At 45.2% G+C, this 17,731-nt stretch overlaps 1 protein-coding gene across 1 annotated transcript; it reads left to right on the top strand.

Annotated features, from left to right (window-relative positions):
• The first annotated feature begins 1,492 nt into the window (after nucleotides 1-1,492).
• On the top strand, nucleotides 1,493-16,088 carry tmem45b (transmembrane protein 45B). The gene is made up of 6 exons (XM_052040142.1): nucleotides 1,493-1,736; nucleotides 7,110-7,303; nucleotides 11,535-11,747; nucleotides 14,370-14,554; nucleotides 14,948-15,093; nucleotides 15,510-16,088. The coding sequence occupies exons 2-6, from the start codon at nucleotides 7,129-7,131 to the stop codon at nucleotides 15,607-15,609; spliced, it is 819 nt and encodes a 272-aa protein (XP_051896102.1). The 5' UTR covers nucleotides 1,493-1,736; nucleotides 7,110-7,128; the 3' UTR covers nucleotides 15,610-16,088.
• The last annotated feature ends 1,643 nt before the right edge of the window (nucleotides 16,089-17,731 follow it).

The following is a 17,731-nucleotide window of genomic DNA, read 5'->3' as shown; positions in this document are numbered from 1 at the left end:
GGGTGTAGAAGATGATAAGAGGCACAGATCAAGTGGACAGTCAGAGACTTTTTCCCAGGGTGACAATGGCTAACATGAGGGGGCATAATTTTAAGGTGATTGGAGGAAGGTATAAGGGGGATGTCAGGGGTAAGTTTTATACAGAGAGATTGGTGGGTGCGTGGAACGCACTGCCAACAGAGGTTGTGGGGGCAGATACATTTGGGATATTTAAGGGACTCCTAGATGGGCACATAGATAGGAAAATGGAGGGCTATGTGGGAGGGAAGGGTTAGATAGATCTTAGAGCAGGATAAAATGTTGGCACAACATCATGGGCCAAATGACCTGTACTGTGCTGTAATGGTCTATGTAAGTATACATTTAAGACCTCACTCATACCTCCCGGACCTATTCATTCCTTAGCTACTCTCTTGTTTCTAATATGCTTGTGAAAAGTTTCTAATATACATAAAAATTTCCTTTATCCTACTTGCCAAGGTCATTTCATGACCCCTTTTTGCTCTCCTAAATTCTTTCTTAAATTCTCTTCTATCTCCCCTATAAACCTCAAAGGACTCATTTGATACCAATTTCCTAAACCTGATATAATCTCCCTTCTTTCCCCTGGTCAAGTCTTCAATATACTTTCAGTTTCTTGCCATCTACTCGCTCTTTGCTTCTCATAATTGTCTGCCTCTGTCAGGTCCTCTCTCAGCCACCTCTGCTCCAGGGTTTGCGTCCACATCCTAATGGCATGCTTGTTGGTGGTTAATTGGCAGCTGTACATGGGTAGCTGGAGAATGGGCATCGAGGGTGGGGTTGATGGACATGTGGGACAGGATAGGTACGGAGAGAGCTGGCATTATTCAGTGGCCCTAATGGACTCCTATTTCGGAAGCAAATATGAAAGCTATGTACGTGAAAGCTAGGGACATGGTTTCAGAATAAGAGATCAACCACTTAAGATGGAGATCAGAGGGGGTTCGTCTCAGAGGACTGTGAAAGCTTGGAATTCTCTGCCCTACAGAGTTGAGGAGCTAAGATACTTAATACATTGAAGGCCAAGACAGACAGATTGTTGATGTATTGAGAGTCAGGGGTTTGGGGAACAGGATTTAAGTGCAGTTGAGGCCAAGGATCAGATCATCCATGAATAGCAGAGTGAGCTCAGTGGGCCATAAATCAACTCCTGTTTCTATTTCTTATGTGTGTCAAGTGGCCTTCCATTCTCCTGTATCATGTTATGAATGTAGAACTTAAATTGGATGTCAGGAAGCATTTCATTACAGAGAGTTACAAACAAATTTATCGAGGAGTGGAGGAAAATATGCTTAATTATTTAAATATCCAGTTGTAAAATGCAAAAAGAGTGGTTTTGGATCTGAATGTTGCACGTCGGGTGGAGTTCCGTGTTAAAGGCCACATTCTGCAATGCTAGCTCAAGCCAATAGGGGGCAGTGTCCCACCAGGCCAGGATCAGGGAGGGGCAGTGTCACCTGGGGGAGGCAGGTGTAAACTAGAAGCCTTGCACCTGTTGTGAAACTCTGGAAGATCTCTAGACTTGTGAGGAAATTAGCAGATAGAAAGGAGCAGGCCATCCACAGAAGTTCAATAAACTCTTGAGTTGGCAGTGTGGAAGTTGACCTGCTGTGTGTCTGCCACGAGCTGCGCAGGTTCCGACACAGGAATGTAAGCTGAAGGTTATTGAACCACAGAGAAAGGAACTAATAGTACTAAAGCTCTCAAACTCCACGGTAAGTGTAACAACTTCATCAGTTTTGTTTGTATGTGTAAACAGAAGCGATAACTTATGTGAACATTATATTAAAGAAAATAATTCAACATCAGCTGTAGTTCAGTAACAGAACGAAGTAAGAAGGTGCAGTGAGTGTAAACACGATTCTGAACTTGTGTTTTGGGAATGATTTTGTTTGAAGGCAAATACAAGGTACCAGGGTAAATAATTATTTGATAAAAATCATTCTCCTTTCTAACCTGAGTAGCTTTTCTGAAACATCAGGTAGTTAATACAGAGAGATTAAGTTATGTTTTTAAGGAGGGGCAACAGGTCAAAGCCCAGTCTGTGCTGATAAGTGTGGTGATTCAATGGGGACTGGATTACCTTAGTGACATAGCAAGTGACTGGATCATACAGAGTGTTGTAATTGGTTCTGGGTTACGTAGAATGATTTAGTAGGGACAGGATTACTTGCATTGGTGTGATAGACTTACTATGTGTGCTAATGTAAGAGGGTTTGATTCATTGTAACAGGGAATAGATTACATGGAATGAGGGTGCAGAGAGATTCCAACACTACTGTAAATAAGAAAAGACCTATATTGATGCAGAAGGAGGCCATTTGGTCCATCAGTCCTATTAATCCCACTACCCCTCTCCTTACTTCCCTGTATCCAAGCAGCTTATTCTCTCTCGCACATCCCTGTCAACTCCCCTTTGATACCTTCTTTGCCATTAACCCACATTGGGGGGTAATTTAGGGCGGCTAGTTAGCTTACCAGTCTGTGCTTGGGATAGGACATAGAATAGTACAGCAAAGGAACAGGCCCTTCAACCCACAATGTCTGGGGTCCTGCTGTTTCCTGTGCTCTGAGAGGAGCTGCATCCATAGCCAGGGACACCTGATCTTCCTTATTTCACACGAGGAGCACACTGCTCTGCTGACTGCCACTTCTACCCCTCTAGTTACACCTCGGTTTAAAAGAAAAGGAAAGACTTTACCTCGAGTTACCTTGCCACCAGCCAGCCTTCTCACCGAAGCCTCCTTCATCAAAACCTCTGCACTTGGACCTCAAAATGGCCTTTCCCAAAATGGCCACTCCCACTAGAGCTTTCCTCCCTATTATACACTGTTCTTCGATTCTAGGCCTACTGGTAGGAAAAGTAACCTTGCCCTGTCTTACACAGCCTTTTTAAACTCCCTCCTCCAACCTGATGCCAGGCCTGTCTGTAGCAATTATCAAACATTCAATTACATTAACATCAGTGGTGGGTAAATTGCTGGAGGGCATTTGAGAGACAGGATCTGCCAACATTTGCAGAGACAGGGACTGATTCGGCACAGTCAGCACGGCTTTGTGTGTGGGAAGTCGTGTCTGACAAATCTCTTGGTGTTCTTCGAGGAGGTAACAAAGAGGGTAGATGAGGGTAGGGCAGTGGATGTCGTCTATATGGAATTCAGCAAGGCCTTTGACAAGGTCCCTCATGGCAAGCTGGTCTGGAAGTTTAGATTGCATGGGACCCAGGAGAAGATGACGGATTCAAGATTGGCTCAGTGGTAGGAAGCAGAGGGTGATGGTTGAGGGTTGTTTCTCGGAGTGGAGGCCTGTGTCTAGTGGTGTGCCGCAGGGGTCAGTGCTGGGACCTTTGTTTGTAATTTATATAAACGATTTGGATGTAAATATACAAGACATGGTTAGTAAGTTTGTGGATGATACTGAAATAAGTGGTGGTGTAGGCGGTATAGAAGGTTATGAAAAATTACAGGGGGATCTTGATCAGCTGGGTATGTGGGCTGAGGATTGGCAAATGGCTTTCAATCCAGATAAATGCAGAAGAAAAGATAAGCTTACAAAAGGTACACAGAGCTAGGTAATGTTAGAGATCTGGAAGAGTATAAGGCTAACAGGAAGGAGTTTAAGAAGGAAATTAGGAGAGCCAGGAGGGGCCATGAGAAGGCCATGAGAAGGCCTTGGCTTGGGATTAAGGAAAACCCCAAGGCATTCTACAAGTATGTGAAAAGTAAGAGGATAAGATGTGAAAGAATCAATTGTAATAGTGGGAAAGTGTGTATGGATCCAGAGGAAATGGCAGATTCAGAGGTGAACTGAGTCGATGGAATGAAGATACAGTTCAGCCTTTCACTAACTGCAGAATAGGCTCAAGGAGCTAAATGACCTATTCCTATTCACACAATACAGGCGACCGCTGTGTTATGGCCATTCTGGTTACAGAAATTTACCCTTAGAGAATTCACAAATCACAACACAAACATGTGAGATACAGAATAAAAATTCACTCTCACAGAATTTATTTGTCCTCTTTGACTCTCTCCAACTTTTATCAATGCACCATAGAAAGCATCCTATCTGGATGTATCACGGCTTGGTCCGGCAACTGCTCTGCCCAGGACCGCAAGAAACTGCAGAGAATTGTGGACAGAGCCCAGCGTGTAACGGAAACCAGCCTCCCCTCCATGGACTCTGTCTTTACCTCTCGTTGTCTTGGTGAAGCAGCCAGCATAATCAAAGACCCCACCCACCCGGGTCATTCTCTCTTCTCTCCTCTTCCATCGGGTAGAAGATACAGGAGCCTGAGGGCACGTACCACCAGACTTAACGACAGCTTCTACCCCACTGTGATAAGACTATTGAACGGTTCCCTTATACGATGAGATGGACTATGACTTCACGATCTACCTTGTTGTGACCTTGCACCTTATTGCACTGCACTTTCTCTGTAGCTGTGACACTTTACTCTGTACTGTTATTGTTTTTACCTGTTCTACATCAATGCACTCTGTACTAACTCAATGTAACTGCACTGTGTAATGAATTGACCTGTACGATCGGTTTATAAGACAAGCTTTTCACTGTACCTCAGTACAAGTGACAATAATAAACCAATACCATTACCAGGTACTTAATAAATACTTTACTTCAGTATTCACTATGGAAAAGGATCTTGGTGACTGTAGTGGGGACTTGCAGCAGACTGAAAAGCTTGAGCATGCAGATATTAAGAAAGAGGATGTGCTGGAGCTTTTGGAAAGCATCAAGTTGGATAAGTCACCCGGACCGGATGAGATGTGCCCCAGACTACTGTAGGAGGCAAGGGAGGAGATTGCAGAGCCTCTGGCGATTATCTTTGCATCACCAATGGAAACAGGAGAGGTTCCAGAGGATTGGAGGGTTGCAGATGTTGTTCCTTTATTCAAGAAAGGGAGTAGAGATAGCCCAGGAAATTATAGACCAGTGAGTCTTACTTCAGTGGTTGGTAAGCTGAGGGAGAAGATCCTGAGAGGCAGGATTTATGAACATTTGGAGAGGTATAATATGATTAGGAATAGTCAGCATGGTTTTGTCAAGGGTAGGTTCTGTCTTACGAGCCTGATTGAATTTTTTGAGGATGTAACTAAACACATCGATGAAGGGAGAGTAGTAGATGTAGTGTATATGGATTTCAGCAAGGCATTTGATAAGGTACCTCGTGCGAGGCTTATGGAGAAGGTGAGGAGACACAGGATCCAAGGAGACATTGCTTTGTGGATTCAGAACTGACTTGCCTACAGAAGGCAAAGTCTGGTTGTTGACGGATCATATTCTGTGTGGAGGTCAGTGACCAGTGGTGTGCCTCAGGGATTTGTTCTGGGACCCTTGCTCTTCTTGTGCTGTAGGTTTTCTATGTATTTATAAATGTGAAGTATTGCATTTTGGGAGATCAAACCAGGGTAGGACTTGTACAGTGAATGGGAAGGCCTTGGGAAACGTTACAGAACAGAGGGACCCAGGAGTGCAAGTGCAGATTTCGCTGAAGGTGGCATCACAGGTAGATAGGGTGGTGAAGAAAGGGTTTAGTATTCTGGCCTTCATCAATCAGGACATTGAGTATAGGAGTTGGGAAGTTGTGTTGCAGTTATATAAGACGTTGGTGAGGCCGCACTTGGAGTACTGTGCACAGTTTTGGTCGTCCTGTTATAGGAAAGATGTTATTAAACTAAAAAGAGTACAGGAGATTTACCAGGATGTTGCCTGGACTTGGGGGCCTGAGTTACAAGGAGAGGTTGTGTAGACTAGGACTTTATTCCCTGGAACATAGGAGATTGAGGGGTGACCTGATAGTGGTGTATAAGATCATGAGGGGCAGAGACAGGGTGAAAGCACATTGACTTTTTCCCAGGGAGGGGGTGCTAAAAACAAGAGGGCATGGATTTAAGATCAGAGGCAAGAGGTTTAAAAGGGGCCTCAGTGGTGGCAGCTTCACACAAAGGGTGGTGCGTATTTGGAATGAGTTGCCAGAAATAATGGTTGAGGCGGGCACATCAGCAATGTTTAAAAGCCATCTAGATAAGTACATGGACAAGGACATGGGCCAAATGCAGGCAGATGGGACTGGCTCACTGGGGCAACACAGTCAGCATGGATGAGTTGGGCTGAAGGGCCTGTTTCCATGTTGTATGACTCTATGACTATGTCTTTCATATGTTCACAAAACCAGAATAACTAACGTATACAGTGACTTGTAACCTTTGGTGACATTTTTGCAGCAAAGGTCCAGAAAAAAATCTTATTGGTTGAACCAAACATTTTAGGATATCCTTTTAGCTTACATCATGACACCAGGCTCCCCACAGCACATTGGGCTTGGACTTTTGGTCAATTTTAACTAACGCAAGTTATGCCTTCTTGCTCTGTGAGTTTACCATACAAACTGGCCTATGCCCCAGTAATGGAATTGGAGGAAGGGAAGGGGAAAGTCAGAGGTGGGCCATGTGAAACTGGGTGCAAGAAGGAAAGTCGCATCAAAGTTCATGAGATTTTCTAGTCAGGGCTTGAGAAGTGACGTACCTGATGAAGTGACGTACCTGATGAAGTGACGTACCTGAGGAAGAAGTGAGAGGGGTGACCAGAGCGTGACTGGAACAAGGAAGGATTCAAATATTCCAGAAAGTGGCAGGAATAGTCAGGACCAGAGGAAAAAAGCCAAAAACATGCCATGAATGCAAAAAATGTTGGAGATTCTCAGCAGGTTGAGCAACATAAGGGTCGTGGACCTAAAACATTAACCCTGTTTGTCCCTCTCTGCAGTTGTGACTTGACCTGCTGTACATCCACTATTTTCTGTTCTTACTATAGTTGGGACCAGACCTATTCCCATTGTAACAAATTTTATTTGGAGCAAGTGGGCGAAGCCATGTGGTGAACTGATCGACCATCGTGAAAATAAGATGGTTTGGGCTCAGAAACCAGCAGGTGGCCTAGGAGGCTCTCGGAGTGTAGATGGGGAAAGGGAGGAAAACTATCAAGTGATGATGGGATTGGGTAAGTTCCTGAGGGGTAAGAACAGGCTGAAACGATGGGTCTAACTGGGCAATCCTGCTTCTGCACAGGTCTCGACTGTAGTCACCGATGGCAAACTTTAAAGGACATGCTCTTCCCGGCAGCTTCTTTCTGCTCTTTGGCCTATGGTGGTCTCTGAAATATCCACTCAAATTCTTATCAAAAAAAAACAAGTCCTCCAGGCTGTGCTTCGACCGAGTGGAGCTCATTGAGGGGGTAGTGAAGGCCATTTTCTCATTGGTGGGTGAGTACTCTGAGTCCTTTGGATAATTACCTGCTGCCTGAGGGAGTGACTAATGAGCAAGTAACTCAAAGATGGAGCAACTTCCAATCCCTTGTCACGGTGACCAAGCCAACTTGGTGAGCACACACAGTGACATGAGTGCACTATCATTGTGGACACAGTATCATGGTTATTACACCACCATGTTAATGACATGCATGCCCTGGAATTCAGTTGTTCTATATTTGGACCATTAGAAACTGCTGCCTGTTCCCCAGTGCTGACTGGGTTCCATTGAATACGATCGTGATCTTTGATTGTGATCGGAGAGCAACCACACAAAGTCAGGAAACACTTCCATACAGACCTCCAAAGGGACAGCAGTCCACGGTTGGAGAACTTCCTGAGGAATGGACCTTGTCTCAGTGGCGACTGCCTCGGTAAACCTGAGTCTGTGGAGACGTTACTCCTTGCTAAGGTTAAAATGGGTGTGTGCGTTCCTGGGAACTGCATGTTGCTCCTCTGCCTTCTCCCTCAGGGTCCCAAACCTTACCTTGGGTGCCTGCGAATGTGTCCTGGAGCTTGCCAGTGGGAGCACCACAGAAACACCTTTAATTACTAGTGCTGGTTTTCAGAGAGACTGTGGAGTGGCTAGCGACTGAGTGTGTCCCAGCCCGTGGAAACAACCTTCAAAGATATCTTCAGCAGCCTAGAGTTTCATCCTTGAATGACTTTTTAAATGACATTCCAACTGCATGCACACCTGGTCAGACATAAACTAATACAGCAGGGGGGTGGGAATCCATGCAGAAAGACAGAGGGAAGCAAACTGAGAAAGAAGAAGAGTAGGAGTGGAGTACCCAAAAGCCAAACGCAAACGACACAAAGGCCAGTAGATTCTGAAAAGACAATGAGTGTGAGGGCACTTTATCTGAATGCCCGTAGCATTCGAAACAAGGTCAGTGAACTTGTGGCACAAATCAGTACAAAGGGGTATGACCTAGTGGCCATTACAGAAACGTGGTTGCAGGGTGGAGATAAGTGGAAATTAAATATCCGAGGGTATCAGGTCATACGGAAGGATAGGCTGGAAGGTAAGGGAGGTGGGGTAGCCTCTTAAGGATGAGATCAGGGTGATAGTGAGAGACGATATAAGATCTAAGGAGCAGAATGTTGAGTCCATCTGGGTAGAGATTAGGAACAGTAAAGGGAAAACAATCACTGGCGGCAGTTGTCTCTAGGTCACCGAATTACATTACAGCGGCACAGGGAATAAACCAAAAAAGATTTGATGCATGGAAGAATGGAACGGCAGTTGTCATGGGGGACTTTAACTTGCACCTAAATTGGGCAAATCAAGTTGGTCGAGGCAGTCTAGAGGAGGACTTCATAGAAAGTATCTGTGATAGCTTTCTTGAACAGCATCTTAGTGAACCTACAAGGGAAAACTTTATCTTAGATCCGGTCCTGTGCAATGAGACAGGTAAAAATAACAATCTTGTAGTTAAGGATCCTCTTCGAAAGAGTGACAATAGTATGACTGAATTTCTCATACAAATGGAGGGTGTAATAGTTCTATCTATGTGGGACAGTTGAGGAAGAGTGGAAGACTTTCAAAGAGATTTTAACGGTGCTCAACAAAAGTACATTCCAGTTAAAAGCAAGGACGGTGAGGGTGGGGAGACCCAGCCTTGGATAACTAAGGAAATAAAACAAGGCATTAAGCTGAAAGCTCAGGTATACAAAGTCGCTGAGAGTAGTGGGAAACTGGAAGATTGGGAAAACTTGGGAAGTTATAGTAGATGCACTTGTGATAATTTACCAAAATTCTCTGGACTCTGGGCAAGTTCTGGTGGATTGGAAGACCGTGAATGTCATGTCACTGTTTAAAGAAAAGGATGTAGGCAAAAGGAAGGTAACTATAGGCCAGTTAGCTTAACGTCTGCAGTCGGGAAAATGCCTGAAGCTGTCATTAAGGAAGAAATAGCAAGACATATTGGAGAGAAATGGTTCCATCGGGCAGACACAGCATGGACTCAGGAAGGGCGGGTCCTGTTTAACAAACTTATTTGAGTTCTTTGAGGATATAATGAGTGCAGTGGATAGAGGGGAACAGGTGGATGTTGTATACTTGGTTTACCAGAAGGCGTTAGATAAGGTGCTGCATAAAAGACCTATCCAGTAGAGAATGATGCATGGAGCTGGGGTAATGTATTGGCATGGATAGAGGATTGGTTAACCAATAGAAGGTGAAGAGTTTGGATAGATGAGTGTTTCTCTGGTTGGCAATCAGTGGTGAGCAGGGTGCCACAGGGGTCGGTGCTGGGCCCACAACTTTTCATGATATACATTAACGATTTGGAAGAGGGGACGGAGTGTAGCGTATCTAAGTTTGCTGATGACACTAAATTGAGTGGAAAAGCCAATTGTGCAGAAGATGAGGAGAGTCTGCAGAGGGATATAGATAGGTTTAGTGAGTGGGCAAGGGTCTGGCTGATAGAATGCTTGTGCATGAATCGCAAAATGTTGGTTTGCAGGTCGAACAGGTTATCAAGAAGGCAAATGGAATGTTGGCCTTCATTGCCAGAGGGATTGAATTTAAGAGCAGGGAGGTTATGCTGCAACTGTACAGGGTACTGGTGAGTTTGCACCTGGAGTACTGCGTGCAGTTCTGGTCTCCTTTCTTGAGGAAAGATATACTGGCTTTGGAGGTGGTAGAGAGGTTCACTGGGTTGATTCTGGGGATGAGGGGCTTAGCCTATGAGGAGAGATTGAGTCACCTGGGACTATACTTGCTGGAATTCAGAAGAATGAGAGGGGTTCTTAAAGAAACTTATAAAATTATGAAAGGGATAGATAAGATCAAGGCAGGAAGGTTGTTTCCACTGGTAGGTGAGACTAAAACTAGGGGACATAGCCTCCAGATTTGGGGGAATAGATTTAGGATGGAGATGAGGAGGAACTGCTTTTCCCAGAGAGTAGTGAATCTGTGGAATTCTCTGCCCAGGGAAGCAGTAGAGGCTCCCTCATTAAATGTACTTAAGACACAGTCAGAAAGGCTTTTGCATAGTAGGGGAATTAAGGGTTATGGGGAAAAGGCAGGTAGGTGGATCTGAGTCCACGGCCAGATCAACCATGAGCTTGCGTGTGCTCCCAATGTAGGGTGTCGAGGTTCTCAGTGCCATCCCGAATACTCCCTCTTCAACCTGAGGGCTCACGGGCCAGGGATTCCCTGGAGTCAGTGGGGATGTTACATTTCTTCAAGAAGCTTTGAGCACATGTTTTTCCTCTGTCTCCTCTCATAAGAGATGTTGGAATAGAGTGTCTGTTTTGGGAGCTTAGTGTTAACTACGCAAATGACATGGCCTGCCCGACGTATCCAACCTGTGGTATTTTTTCAGTGCCTTGAGATGCCTGCTGTAAGCAGTCCAGATCTCAGAAGTATGCAGCAGAGCAAGGAATCCTGCTGCCTGCTAGACCATGAGTTTTGTGTCAGGTCTGTGGTCTTGATCTTCAAACATCCTTTTCCACAACCAACAAAAGATTATGCTGGTGTATTGAAGGTGGTGAATTTCATCATCAATATCTGCCGCCTTTGAGAGGAGGCTCTCAACACGGGGAAAGTGGTTTCCATTTTTCAGAGTCTTGCCATGAATTTTTATTGTCAGAGGCTAGTGTTGCAGTAGGGGGATATTGTTAGAGAAGACATGGCTTTGTGGATGTTGAGTGCAAGATCCACCTTCTCATATGCTTCAGTGAACGAGTTGACAATGGCTTGGAGCGTGGCCTTCGGGAATGGGCAAACTCAAGCATTATCAGCGTACTGCAGCTCGACCACTGAGGTTTGTGTTCTAGAGTGTAGTTACTGTCCATTGAACAATTTTCTGTTAGTTCTGAAGATTAGTCCCACTCCTGCGGTAGGTTGTGGGAGGGGAGGTGCAACACTGCAGCAAGAAAAAATGAGAAAAGTGTTGCCTTTTTGATACCCGTCTTCACTGAGATTGGCTCTGTTGGTTAACGTCATGGCGAACCACAGTAACCACACTACCATTGCGAACACATAGAGTTCCTCATGGACCCAGTGTTGGTCAGTCATCTGTTTGGTCCTGAGGGGCTGACATCTCCCAGCTCTCAGTCCCTGGGGGGAAGCAGGAGCAGTTTCCCACTCTGTTAAAAGCTTATTATTGCTTCAGGTTTGCTGGAAATGTACTGGAAAGTTTAGCTTTGCTCTTTTTACTTGTGCTTTCTCCAGGAATTCTAGCTGAGCAGTTTGTCCCAGATGGGCCCCACCTGCACTTACTCAGCCAGGACAGACAATCATGGGTCAAACTAATGAACTGGCAGCACAGCACCATGTACCTGTTCTTTGGCATGTCTGGGATTGTAGATATCTTCACGTACTCCTCACTCAGGATCCCAGTTGGCATTGACCGCCTGATGCTGTCACTAGCAGTGTTCATGGAAGGTGAGTGTGTTTGTGGTTCTCCACGATGCCTGATTGAAACAAGACTGTTCGTGATCCTCTGACTTTCAGCAGCTGTGTGACAAAGCCAGTACTGATTCAGCTGCATGTTGTATGCTAACAATGCATTCCACATGTTTACGCCACACTAGTAACAATTTAAAATAAAATCTACCATCCATCGGGACACACTGAGCCTTCACTGGCCTTTCTGCAGACAGATAATCCAGACGGTCCATGGAGACGGACGGATTCATCCAGACAGACCAACCACCGTTGCCCTCATGGAGCATATTTTTCAGTTCCGTGGACCTTGTTTTGACCAGAACTCAGTGTGTGGGGAACAGTTGGTCATTAATGTTCCTCTTCGGCTGATTCTGCTCTCCCAGTGATAACAGAACTGGTTCTCCAGCTGTCTCTGTTCTCCTAATCGTTTAATGTGTGCAGAGTCTAGGACAGTGGGATTGTGGTTGGTGGAGCTCATGGGGTTAAAGATGCTATCTCCTCGCTCTGACGGTAAGGTAACGTTTCTGCAGGTGACTGAGTCGGCAGATGTTTCCAGGACCTGCTCATTTTATGCCCCCAGGGGAGTACGTATCAATTCTGACCAGGACCTGAGTGCAGAACCTGCCACTTTCTGCTGCTTCTCCCATGAAGTCCTCCCTCCATTGACCAGGAAGCTGACAGACTAGCCTTGGTACCTAACCTTTGCCCTCTGGCACTACACAGGGCTCTTTTCATGCAAGCCCTAGCAGGTGGTATTTAAATGAGCCACCAGATGATAAAATCCCTCCTTAATACATGGCCGATGCGTCTGGTTCACTCTCCCCAACAGTCACACCTGGCTCAGGCTTCAAGCTGCTTTCTTCTGGTGTCAACGCCAAACATGACTGGTCCTCTGTTCAACAACAGCAGGCACTTGTAGCCCCACAGGGAGGTTACCGTTCAACACTCAAGCCTGCACCATCATACAATCACCATGGCTGGTCTGTATTTTATCTCCATCCACCAGCCTTGGTTCCCTTCCCCTCTGTACTTGTGGCTGGGAAAATCCACCAGTCTTAGTTTTGAAACGTTTTATTGCTACCTCCTGCTGCCTCGGGGACATCTTTAAAAGGAGCAGCCCTCCGTGTGAAGGAGCTCCCCTCGCATCAGCCCAAAGTGCTCCAGCTCCAATTTTAAATTCATGCCCCATTTTTCTGGACTCCATCGCCAGAATTGTTACAAAAATGAAAATAAATAACCAGATAACCTTGTTTTCATCTCATCCCCATGGTCACCCTGGTTTTACCCCCATCAGGGACATTCCCTCCCCACCCTCCCTGCAGATTTACAGCTTCTTTTCTCCTTCGGTCTGAAGCATTAACTCTTTCTCTTCCCACAGATGCTGCCTGACCTGTTGAGTGTGGGCAGCATTTTCTGTCATCATTTTCTTTGCAGTCCTCTCTAATCCTTTAAACATCTTCAATGCTTCAAGTAAACCACCCCTTAAGTCTTGTGATCCTGTGAGTTAAGAAGATTTATGTTCTACCTCCAGCATCATTTTACATTAATGTTGAATTATAAACCATTACCCTACAGATACTGGAGGAAAACAGACCATTCAGCCCAACTGGTTTATGCTGGTATTTATGATCCAACCAACCTCTTTGAACTTTGTCAACATTTGCCGAACTTTAACATCATATCTGTTTGTTTAACAACAAATTTTAACAATATGACAACACATTCATCATATACTAATTTAGTTTGTTAAACGTATCTGTGCTCCCTGTGAGCTCTGGGTAAAGACGATTCTCCTAGAATCCCCATCAGATTTATATCTTTGGTTCCCAGTTGATTGCTTGCAAAAAAATCTTGACTGCATCTACCATATCAAAGCCGCATACCTGCCTACTCAATCATTCCCGATCATTGTACTCTCTGTTATGCAAATCTATTTTAAAATTTCCCCAGTGTTTCTCTGTTCGTTTCAGAAGATGGAGTCTATATTGTACACTATACTCCAGTATTTTTACTTGAAGTTCTGTACAAGTTTATCAGAAAGTAATCTACTTTGCAATGCTAATTCCTGGGGTTGCTGCTTTGTGGCCTTATTAAATGACTTTACTAATTAAGCGATGTGTGCATCTGTACCCGCAGATCCATTTGATTCTCTATTATATTTATGGCCCCTTATCCCTCTGAGCAAATTACACCACCTTTATTTAAATTAATTTGCCAATCATATACACATTCTGCATTGATTAATGTTATGGACTTGCTCAGCATTAATCGTATCCCCAATTTGATGTAATCCATAAATTTTGGGATGGATTTCTGATTCCTGAGTCCAAATCTTTCTCATATATTGGGGGAAAGAAGTGGTCCAGGCACCAATTCATACAGAACATGATTTGTACTTCCTAATGTATTGTCCTTGCTGTCATTGCCTGCCCTAGACATTGGGTCTTCAGTACAACGTTCCCTTTGGGACGATTCCACTTCCTTTAAATCTCCCCTGCCCTTACAGCTTTGGCCAAATTTGGCCACGCCAGCAGCTGCACTCCTGCATAGATCAATAGTTTATACACTGGACAAGAGTGATACAACACATATGTCATTGAACATTTACCTTCCCTGCAGGTTTCCTATTTTACTTTCATGTTCATAACCGGCCTCCCCTGGACCTGCACATCCACTCACTTATGCTGACAGCTGTGTTTGGAGGTTCTTTAGTCATAATGCTGGAGGTTTTCCTGCGAGACAACATCGTACTCGAGCTGTTCAGAACCAGCCTGGCAATCCTGCAGGGAACCTGGTTCTGGCAGGTGAGCTGTTTTGTGATGTCAGCAGTGGTCAGTGAACGTTAACGCCAAGCCCCAGGTGACAGTGCAGCTTAACGGGCAGTCACTGAGTGAGTTTAGTTTAACGGGCGGACACTGTGCTTAGTTTAACGGGCGGACACCGTGAGTTTAGTTTAACGGACGGTCACTGAGTTTTGTTTAATGAGCAGTCACTGAGTGAGTTTAGTTTAACGGGTGGTCACTGAGTTTAGTTTAACGGGTGTTCACTGTGAGTGGAGTATAATTGGCAGCCAGTAGATGTGAGTTTAGTGGGTGGTGTCTGGTTAGTCCAAAGGTTAAGCTTCAGTTTCAGGGTTTGAATGGAGCTGAACACTTGATAAAGTTGATTGTTACAGAGAATGATCTCGTCTCTTTCAGATTGGCTTTGTCCTTTACCCTCCCAATGGTGGGCCTGAGTGGAATGAAAACGACCACGGGAACTTGATGTTCATCACACTGTGTTTCTGCTGGCATTTTGCAGTTGCCATTTGTATCGTGGCAGTTAGTTACACACTGGTGTGCTGGTGAGTTCCTACTGCTCCATATGGAATATCCAGCTAGGCCTGCACTGGCTTCACTAAACTAAAAAACCGTGTTCAATGTTTGTCATACAGTTGAAAACACAATTGTTTGACACTTGTGTTGGTGTCAGGAAACTCGGGTGCTCTCCCCTCTGGGATACTCCCTCATCTTTGGGTCCAAATTTCTCACTAACGCGAGAAATTTTAGGAGAGGTTCATCACCTCCTCCTTCAAGGGCCAGCGGCTAGACAGGGACAGCAAATGCCATCGATTCCAGCCCCCTCCGCAGGGACATGCACTGGGCACGGGTCCAGGAAATCCACCCCGGTGTGAGGTAAATCGTGCGTGCAGTGTGGCAATGGAATGTGTCCCTCTCCACACCAGAGGCCTCTTGCTGTAACAAGTCCTTTCCCTTGCAGGTTTGTGCAGATCCGATCGAAAAGAGCCAGTGCTTTAGAGATGGAACAGCTGGGGAGTTCAGAGAAGAACTCGCTGTTGAGTGGTTCCGACATGGAATGACATGAAGAGCCTGAGTGACCAGAAGCTCCTGCACTTCTCTCCATTCTCACTGACGTTGATGATTTTTCTCTACATTTTCTGAATTGTGAACTTTTAAACTTTTGTTTACTTCTTTCACCTCGTTGTTTCACTGTCTGTGTTGGTGGAGCACGAGTGAGCAGCAGGATGTATCTGTTGTGAAATGACACTGGTCCTGGGGATCTGAAATCAACCTGGAGGTTGTCTCCCATCATTTCAAACCCACCAGAACCCACAGACCGGGTTCATGCCTAAAGCAGAAATTCTTCATACTACTCCAGCAGGAATAGGCAGGTTGTTGATAGGAGCTACTTCTTTCTTGATGATGGAAACCAGGGCATAATTTTATACATGAAAGTAACATCAGAATGTGCAATGCTGAGATCTTTTTGTTCCTTCTGACAATCTACGTGCTTCAGTCACTTCCTGTATTTTCTGTATTAAATATGAATCGTTCACAACTGCTTTGAATACCAACTGATCTTGAAGATCTTGAATTGAAGATCAGCTCCAGTCTCAGACTGTCCGGGGTTTGAATAGCCCATTCTCCACTAACACATCTGCTTCTCACCCTCAATGATATATCCCCCTTTTTGCAAAAAACAATGTATATTTTTAGCTTAAAACTCACAAAACTCTTAAGAGTACAATTGATGAGCTAGTAGACTGGACCAGCACCAATATACGAGGTTTTGTTCGGGGAATCGTGTGGACACAGTTCAAAACCAAAATAACAAGTGATAGGATTTGGGTTGGTCCCTTTGTTGCAGATCCCACTCTCTCATCTCAGGTTTATTCTGTTGCACCGATTTGAAGGAAGGCAGACGGGGTAGGCAGGTCCTACCCCGTTGTAGGTAGAAGGGATTAATTTAGATAGAAGCTTAACTACTAGTTTAATTAGTTTGGCACATCATGGGCACAAGGTCCTGTTCCTGTGCTGAACCGTTTATGTTTAGGGATGAGGTGGGGGGGTATACCCCTGCTCTTTGGCTTTGTGTTGTGAGCTCTTTTGACCACTTCAGAACGTCGCCAGTGGTGCGCATGTACCTCAATGGCTCGAAGACATCATGGAATCTGGTTTGTCCTTCTCACTGTGTCTTTCAGTTCTGGTAACGACTTAGCCTGTGATTCAGATGCAGAGCAGTTGTTGATTCCTATTCATTTTCAAAGTCTTCTCTTGGTGAAGCAAACTCAAAATATGAAAATTGTTGATGTGCAAATTGCAATTCAGATCTTCAACATCCTTCCTTCTCTCTTCCAACTTGTCGATGTGCAGAGCACCCACATCTTTCCTATCAGTCAGTGACTATCTGATTCATTGCAGGAGCCCACACTCCAGATCCTGCTCAATAGTAGGGCAAAGACTGTGTGAGAATTTCTTACTGTAGGGCAATATATCCAGAGGAAGAGTGCATATTCCATTCCTGCCACAAACTTCCCATGGCCAGAATGTGTGGGGGGTGTGGGATGGAAGGGAAATGGGTCTTCGGTGGTCCATGGTGGACAATCCTTAAACATCATCCTGAGCAGGGCCCTGCATCTACTCCATCCAACAACAACAACATGCCAAGCCACAATGGACCCAGTACCCAGGACCATACCCTTAGGTGAGCCACACACACACCACCAGAGTCAGGATGCACTCCTGGTCCAACTGAGGGAGTTCCCATTCCCAGATCTGTCCTCTTCCCTGCACTGTGATCCTGGAAACTGCAGGGCAAAAGGTCCAGCTTTAGAAACACAGGCTGGCATTGAGGGTACACTACAGGCTGCGTGACAGCCTCAGCAACTTGCTCTGAGGCTGAAATCAACAGGCCCTCAATCCACCCTGAGGCTGACTGCCAGCACTCCTCACCTCACCGTTGGCGGTAGCCTGAGCAAAAAATCGTTAATACAGAAGGTGTGTACTTACAGTGGTAGGATCTTAGGGAAGTACGGCAGAGAAACAGGTGCCTCAGCCACTGAGTCTGTGGCGACCATTGGCCACCTATGTCTATATTAATCCTACCTGAACACATTCCATCCCCCCCACTAATGAATACTTCCTGTCTGTATTTACAGTGGAGGAGGACGTGGAAGCAGTGAGTTCAAGGGAGGGAAGGGT

This window comes from Pristis pectinata, chromosome 27, assembly GCF_009764475.1.
Source record: "Pristis pectinata isolate sPriPec2 chromosome 27, sPriPec2.1.pri, whole genome shotgun sequence".
NCBI lineage: Eukaryota > Metazoa > Chordata > Chondrichthyes > Rhinopristiformes > Pristidae > Pristis > Pristis pectinata.
This window is presented reverse-complemented; position numbering and strand designations above follow the sequence as displayed.